The sequence below is a fragment of the Nylanderia fulva genome, unplaced genomic scaffold (assembly GCF_048542155.1).
Source record: "Nylanderia fulva isolate GAGA-0341 unplaced genomic scaffold, ASM4854215v1 Scaffold881, whole genome shotgun sequence".
In the NCBI taxonomy this organism is placed as follows: domain Eukaryota; kingdom Metazoa; phylum Arthropoda; class Insecta; order Hymenoptera; family Formicidae; genus Nylanderia; species Nylanderia fulva.
In genome coordinates this window covers 4,210-12,500 of record NW_028191006.1, presented here as the reverse complement: position 1 = coordinate 12,500, position 8,291 = coordinate 4,210, and the positions used below count along the sequence as shown (strand labels likewise).

Sequence of the window (8,291 nt, the reverse complement as noted above, 5' to 3'; positions counted from 1 at the left end):
TTGCGGCGCCGTAAATCGTCGTTAAGTGTTCCGGAGGTACCGCCGGCGGTCGTCTGACTTCGAGAGATCATTCGGTCGTCCGGAGGTGCCGCCCGTCCCGGAGGTGTCGCTGGTCGGCCGTGGTTCCCGGAGGTGTCGCCCGGCCCGGAGGTGTCGCCGGTCGGCCGTGGTTCCCGGAGGTGTCGCCCAGGCCCGGAGGTGCCGCCGGTCGGCCGTGGTTCCCGGAGGTGTCGCCCGGCCCGGAGGTGCCGCCCGGCCCGGAGGTGCCGCCGGTCGGCCGTGGTTCCCGGAGGTGTCGCCCGGCCCGGAGGTGTCGCCGGTCGGCCGTGGTTCCCGGAGGTGTCGCCTAGCCCGGAGGTGCCGCCCGACCCGGAGGTGCCGCCCGGCCCGGAGGTGCCGCCCGGCCCGGAGGTACCGTCGGTGCTTATACCTTATTGTCCCGGCATTTCGTTTGTTTCCTTCTTAATTAATGCTAATTATCGTTGTTTGACATTCGCCATACGGCTATCGTGATAATATTTTATCGTACAATAGGACTTTTCGATCGTTCGCTCTCCGCGACAATGTCTCGATTGAACGCGCCTTTCGGCGCTCGCGCTCGCATACGGCCGTGCGTAGGACCGTGCGTCGCCGACCGCCTGGCCGGCCGGTTGGGTACTATCAAGAGACACGGTAGTGTCTCGCGACCAGTTAAGGGCGTAGCCGAGACACCGTGTATCTTAACGCGAGTCGGACATTTGAGTCTTTATAATATTTCGAATTCTCAATAACGGCTGAAGCAATCAAGTTTATACTAGACTTAATCGATAGATTGAGTTTGAATTATATAATAAAAGTGTCTTTATTTCTGCTCTACGTGATTTGTAAGCAGAGATATATAATTGCAAAGTCGAAATATGAAAAATTTCTTTTAAGAAACGTCCCCGTCATCATTATTATCATCGACCACGCAAACATAGTAGTATCGTGCTACACGTATTCACACGTATACAACACATGCGCACACATATATCACACGTACACAACACATGAATAGATGCATGTATTGGAAATGTCCATCTCGCACGTTTTACAACAGACGGCGATAGTTGCCCTCCGCTATATTGACAGCGTGCGGGGTTAGATATTTTCAATTTTCAATTTCAATTTTTACATTCAATTTTAATGTTATTATTTGCAAATTTATTGTCATAATAATTTATGTGCAAGTTTACAGTCTGTGATACAAAATCAGATATTTTGCTATTATTTCAATAATATTTCAATTATATAAATTATAAATGCCTATGTATGAGTGTGCATATATTTTTAATAATTTTCTTAATTAGCTTCTATATTTTTTTCAGTTGTACATCAAGCAGGTAGCATTATCAGCTCACTTGTGAGCATGGGTTGGGCAATGGCTAGTTATCATCGCAGCATTTGATTAGCTTAACAAGATAAATCTAATATCAGTGCTATAGGAACTATTTTACAATTTTTCTGGCATTTTCTTATTGCAGGTACATATATATCCAATAATTAATATACAAAATTAAATATTATTCATCACACACTTTGTATCAAAATAATATATTTTTTAAAATTTATTTAATCATTTTTATCATTGTGATTGTAGTGGCAAGGATCTTATTGCTCAGTGTCATTGCAAGCATCTGGCCTGTATATACCATAATATATTGCGTAATACATTGGCTAAGTATGACAATATAGATTTTGATAGATTCCCATGGAATATTGGAATTTTGTCGGACTTACAGTCATCCACCACATATGCAGCCTACAATTAAAGAACGCATTTATTCCATATGATTTGCTTCCGTTATTGGAATATTTAAAATAAAAATTTTATTAATAAATTTCGATGAAATAATTTATAAGAGGTTGAAGAAACTATGAAACAAATTCAGTCTCATAAAAGGGTAGTTGGAACAATAGTGGTGAATGCAGAAGGTATTACATGAGATCATTGACATGATTTACTTGTAGTTGTAAACAAAAATTTATAAAATTATATTTGTTTTAGGTATTCCTATAAAGTCAACATTAGATAATACGACAACAGTTCAATACGCAGGTTTGATAAGTCAATTGTCAGATAAAGCTCGTTCTGTCGTACGTGACTTGAATCCAACAAATGATTTAACTTTCTTGCGCATACGTAGCAAAAAACATAAAATTATGATGGCACCAGATAAAGAATTCATATTAATAGTAGTACAAAATCCAGTTGATTGATATTTAAAAGAAACAAAAATATATTTCAAAGTTAAGATTTATTTTTTTGGTTGTTAATTTAATCTGTATGCTACATTGGATGTTAATATCTATTCAATTAAATAAAGAAAAATAAAAGAATAAAGCTTAAAAATTATACAAAATGCAGTATTTAATTACTAATTTAACAAATTATGAACTTTTAGAGTTTTTAAATAGTGCTTTCTTCTTTGGTAACAATATTATATTTTTAAGTTTGATAATTATGAAAATATGTATATATAGTAATTCATGGCATGTTTATTTTTGTATTTAATACAATTATAAATGTACATTTCTCATCAATAAAATATCACAGTATCTTTTTTATAATTTAATTTTAATATTGAGATTGTTTTTATTCAGTGGAAAAAAAAATGTGTAGTTGGTCCCTATTAATTATACATACATATAAGAGTGTCGCACAAATAATTCTATGCAGTCTTTTTAAGATAATATAAAAATACTTATAAATATAATCAATTAAAATACATATAATCAAAATTGTATGTATTAAAATTCAATAGCATATAAAAAAGATTTTTTAAAATTATATATATATAATAAAAATCCAACATTTTATATATATATATATATCTATATATATATAAATATATATTTATTTATTGTATATCATAAATATATATTTATTTATTTATATTTACCTATCTTTTTTTTATATATATGGTAGAAATACAATGTATGAGTTATTTTATTTTGCAAAATTTTTGAAAGTTAAACTATTAATTACAATGAAATTATTTCATATAATACCGAGATTCTTTTCATAATAAAGATTAAGAGAGAGTTAGATTTTATCATAAGATTTATAAAAGTCATAAGATAAGGTTAATTGCATATTGTATAGTTTATCTCTCATTTTTTAAAGTAAATAAATATCAAAGTTACATTGCTTGAACTGGTGCGTTTGAAGTATGTTGTCTTTTTGAGGGATGCAAGACAATATAGTACAAAAGCATTGCTGTAATTCCCAAGAAAAAGGAAATGATACAAATAATAAAGATTATATTAAAGTACTAAGCCTCTTTAACTGCAGGAGGACAAGCATATTGCCATAATAAATTTGCTGCAATATTTTCAAAAAAGCAGATAACATAGAAAGATAGATGTTTTCAAAATGTTTTGCTATCTACAGCATTGAGATATATAAAAATGTGCACTATGCCAATAACAGAAGCAAATAATATGGAATAAATGCGTTCTTTAATTGTAGGCTGCATATGTGGTGGATGACTGCAAGTCCGACAAAATTCCAATATTCCATGGGAATCTATCAAAATCCATATTGTCATACTTAGCCAATGTATTACACAATATATTATGGTATATACAGGCCAGATGCTTGCAATGACACTGAGCAATAAAATCCTTGCCACTACAATCACAATGATAAAAATGATTAAATAAATTTAAAATAAATTTTTAAAAATATATTATTTTGATACAAATTGTGTAATGAATAATATTTAATTTTGTATATTAATTATTGGATATATATGTACCTAAAATAAGAAAATGCCAGAAAAATTGAATTTGCTTATTTATTTAAAGATGCTTATCATATACAAAAATGAATGATATAATCTCTAAAAACTCACCTTTAAAAAAAGGTAAAAAAAGGCGACCAGTTAAGGGCACGCCATTAACAAAAATTATCCATTGCAAACCCATGTACAATAGAATTGTATGAAAAATTATCGATTATAAACCCATGTACAATCGTAACAAAAGTAATGAAATAAAAAAAAAATTGCGCCAAGTGAAAGTAGAAACTTGTACCAGTGGAAAATTAAAGTTGCAGACATATATAGAGTCGTATAATGAATCAATAAAAATTTAAATTTGCAAATGTAGAATTGTACCATAAAAAAACTTATCTTTTAAAAAAAAAGATAAACAAGATGCCAAGTCCATGCGCCATGTGAAAAAGTGTTAAACAAAAAAGTATTTTTAAGTAAAAAAATCTATCAATTGACAAAAATTTATGTTCTAAAATTAATATCTCTACAAAAAGTAATGTCCAATTATTGCGCGAATAAATAAACATTTTTATAAAAAATTAAAATTTAAAAACTTATGCAAATTTAAAATTAATATAAAATAAAAAGAAATAAAAAAATTTTAGTTAAAAAAACTGGGCGCGCTGCAATGAGTTTAAAAGTAACAATTTAATTTTAATATCATTAGAATATTATTTAGCAGCGCGCCCAGTTTTTTTAACTAAAATTTTTTTATTTCTTTTTATTTTATATTAATTTTAAATTTGCATAAGTTTTTAAATTTTAATATTTTATAAAAATGTTTATTTATTCGCGCAATAATTGGACATTACTTTTTGTAGAGATATTAATTTTAGAACATAAATTTTTGTCAATTGATAGATTTTTTTACTTAAAAATACTTTTTTGTTTAACACTTTTTCACATGGCGCATGGACTTGGCATCTTGTTTATCTTTTTTTTTAAAAGATAAGTTTTTTTATGGTACAATTCTACATTTGCAAATTTAAATTTTTATTGATTCATTATACGACTCTATATATGTCTGCAACTTTAATTTTCCACTGGTACAAGTTTCTACTTTCACTTGGCGCAATTTTTTTTTTATTTCATTACTTTTGTTACGATTGTACATGGGTTTATAATCGATAATTTTTCATACAATTCTATTGTACATGGGTTTGCAATGGATAATTTTTGTTAATGGCGTGCCCTTAACTGGTCGCCTTCTTTACCTTTTTTTAATAAGAGATACGTCGCGCTCGGCGCGTCGAACGAGTCGAGCGAGTCCGGACGAGTCGTAAACGTACTTTCTCGAGTCTCTCGCCACTCCGGCGTGTTTCGACCGCTCTCCGTACCGTCGCCGACCGCTTGGCCGGTCGGTTGGGTACTATAAGAGGGTAGGAGAAATTAATATTGTACGTGTCGCGCTCTCGACGTTGACAAACGAAGAATCGCCCGAACGGGTCGAGAACGGATTTTGTCGAGTCGCGACTCTGACACGGAGAGAACATTTATATAAAATGTTTGATTTGGAAACCACGAATATATAAAATAATATACGATCGTCGCAGAACGCGCCGCCGCCAAGTCTTCTCATGCTTGGAGGTTGCGTGTCTCGCGAGAACGAACGTTCGACTCTCGCGTCGTCTCGTATTCCTCTTCGCCGGGGATTACGGTGCGGCTCTTCTCGTTCGTCGCCGAACGCGCGCAAAATTAACGCACACTTATTTATTACGAGCACAGCATTGCCACGAGTCGGTGTCGCAAGACCGAATGGCTCTTATGTGGCGCGCACGCCTCTAGTGTGTTGGCCGCGCGGTTCCCTCTCGTTTCGTACGCAGCAGCGGAATCGTCGCGCTTACCGAGCATCTACTCCACGGATACGAGTTTGCGGGAAGAGTTGCTTCTTCCCGCTCGCTTTGTACGCCGTAGCGAAATCTTATTGCTGGTCGTGTGCGGTTAAACGCGTACGAACCAGACAGAACAGTCCTCGACGTCTAAGCATCGTCGATCTAGCGTCAGGGTGAATCGCGCGGTCTCTCGAGACCGCGCATCATAACATTTGGGAGAATAAGAACACGAGTATTTTGATCTTGTGGATTTTTGAACGGAGAGGAGGAGGAAGAAGAGGAGAGGCGGCGGCGTCGGGGGTTTACTCTCGCCTCCGTCGTTCTCTCGTACGCTTTACATAATAGTTAAACACAGCAGAGTGTCGCCGACCGGCTGAGCAAGACCGGCGGCAAATAAAATGGCACATACGAGCGTGTTGCGCGCGCGTCGGTGTTTCGGCATCGAACGCGCGCGCGCGCGAAAAAGAGCTAGCGACGAGTCTTCGGGCTCGCTCGCGAGTTACTCCCTTGCGAGTAACCGAACACGAAGCTCCCTGGTTGATCCTGCCAGTAGTCATATGCTTGTCTCAAAGATTATAAATGTAATTTATTTAATTACATTTTTATTTTTTAAATAATACATATATACGTTCCAAAAAATATAAGCCATATTATTATATATGTACGTGTGTGTGGGTGTATAACTATCATTTAATACACATTCACGTTAAATCACATCATTTAATCATATTTAATAACTATATCACTAACATATATAATTAATACTTATAATAAATCATTTTTAAAGTAATTTTTTTTAAATTCTAGTTATCACTTTATCAGAATTATGAAAAAAAATTGATACAATTGTTAGAAAACTTAAATGTGCATAACTTTTTAATATATAGGCATTAATAAAATAAACATAGTGATTGTTAATTTTTTATGCTACAGCTACGCATAAAAGTACTAAAATACTTAGAACTTTAAATTACTTTAATATTCAACTGTATATATTATTATAACTTTTCTCGTTTTATACTATATTTAAAAAATAATATTTAATAATTACTTTATTGCACTTACAACTATGCATATGTATTTAATACTGTAACCATTTAAATAATAAAATATATATATAATTACTGTGTATGAAATTAATACATTCAAAATAAAAAAAGTTCATATGCAAAAATAAACTCTATAAAATCTATAAATAAACGTAATAATAATAAACTGTGCAATAAACGTAATAATAAACGTTCAAATATTTTATTTATTATATATTAAAATTATTCTATTTAATAACCTGTCCTTTTCTTGTTTAGATCTCCTCATTTTCGCATCTCTTCTTTTGTTCTTCCTTTTTCCTAAAAAGAAATATGTGATTGTTATACATAGGTGCAATAAGTCAATTCTGCAATAAATATTCTATACAAAAATAACAATAAGTTCTTAAATGTTGTATTTAATTTAAAAAAACTAATACACGCAATAATGAACAGATAGTGCATGTGTTCACCCTCTTTAAAATCAGTTTCTTATAAAAATAAAAAGTTTGAGATAAGATGATAAAATAGTTAAATTGAGGTATATTATATATAACTTACAAATCTCGGTCAAATCTCTGCTTGGCTAAAATTAGCCATCTTGCAATTATATCCTCAACTTCCTTATTTGTTAAATTGGTTCTTGAAGTTCGCGCAGCATCTAACAACAAGTTTAAACAGATATGTGTGGTTATAGATTATATAAAAATTTAAAGCGACTTAATTTTATATATATATATATATATGTATATATGTATATATACTATTCAAAATTATTTTATATTCCTATGATTACATATTATTGAATAATGATATTAGAGTTTTAATAGCATCATCCAATATAACCATGCATAGAATGCTATATATAAAGTGTCAAAAATATGTCAATAAAAACATTTCTGTGATTAAATATTTATATACTTACTTATGATACATATAGTAATGCGAAGATTTTTAAAGGCATTTTTCAATTTTGCACCAGCCCAACTATATTCCATTGCTAATTTATTTGTTAAAATATGTTTCATCATGTACGAAATCACATCATGATGATCCTTACCTCCTAAAAAGCTCAATTGTCTTGTCTAAAAATATAAAATAATTTAATTAATATTAGTTTATGATCTAAAAATATCAAAATAATAAACATTTGTTTTTCTCTTATAAAAAAAGTTAACATTACTTTTCTTTTAACTTCTTTAAAATTATTTAACATTATATAAATAAATAAATATGTCCAAAATATTGCTTTTTATAAGACATTTCAATAAAATGTTTCTAATCGTAAGTATAAAATAATAATATTTTGTATATACCATTTCTGCAGCAACACATTTGTTTTTTAATTGATTATCAATTCTCTGTAATTGTTCTACGGTATCTGCTGGCAAATCGAAATCATAATGTTCATTTTTTTTTAAATCCGTTTCCTCATTTTTTCTTATGTGATTATCCAACTTTATTAAACGTTCATCAATTGTTGTAAGATTTAACAATACTGCATTTAGTTTCCTGATAATTAAATTATGAAAATCTGCAAAAATAATTGACACATATTATTGTATATCTACTCATTGTCAGATTATATAAATATTACGAATTATATACCATTTTAAATATGTTTACAGTGATAT

General features: G+C 31.9%; 2 protein-coding genes across 2 annotated transcripts; one reads left to right on the top strand and one right to left on the bottom strand.

Moving 5' to 3' along the window:
- Positions 1-1,038: 1,038 nt before the first annotated feature.
- Positions 1,039-2,246, top strand: LOC146719737 (dynein light chain roadblock-type 2-like). The gene is made up of 4 exons (XM_085489591.1): positions 1,039-1,118; positions 1,347-1,502; positions 1,619-1,953; positions 2,027-2,246. The coding sequence occupies exons 3-4, from the start codon at positions 1,896-1,898 to the stop codon at positions 2,236-2,238; spliced, it is 270 nt and encodes an 89-aa protein (XP_085345717.1). The 5' UTR covers positions 1,039-1,118; positions 1,347-1,502; positions 1,619-1,895; the 3' UTR covers positions 2,239-2,246.
- Positions 2,247-6,916: 4,670 nt separating this feature from the next.
- Positions 6,917-8,077, bottom strand: LOC146719736 (uncharacterized). The gene is made up of 4 exons (XM_085489590.1): positions 7,974-8,077; positions 7,583-7,742; positions 7,219-7,318; positions 6,917-6,978 (listed from the first exon to the last, which is right to left on the bottom strand). The coding sequence occupies exons 1-4, from the start codon at positions 7,974-7,976 to the stop codon at positions 6,933-6,935; spliced, it is 309 nt and encodes a 102-aa protein (XP_085345716.1). The 5' UTR covers positions 7,977-8,077; the 3' UTR covers positions 6,917-6,932.
- Positions 8,078-8,291: the final 214 nt, after the last annotated feature.

Coding starts and splice junctions, on each gene's coding strand:
- LOC146719737 (XM_085489591.1), top strand. CDS start 1,896: ATGAAACAAATTCAGTCTCATAAAAGGGTAGTTGGAACAATAGTGGTG. Junction 1,954..2,026: donor AATAGTGGTGAATGCAGAAG/GTATTACATGAG, acceptor TATTTGTTTTAG/GTATTCCTATAAAGTCAACA.
- LOC146719736 (XM_085489590.1), bottom strand. Junction 7,319..7,582: donor CATTACTATATGTATCATAA/GTAAGTATATAA, acceptor ACTTGTTGTTAG/ATGCTGCGCGAACTTCAAGA. Junction 6,979..7,218: donor CAGAGATTTGACCGAGATTT/GTAAGTTATATA, acceptor ATTTCTTTTTAG/GAAAAAGGAAGAACAAAAGA.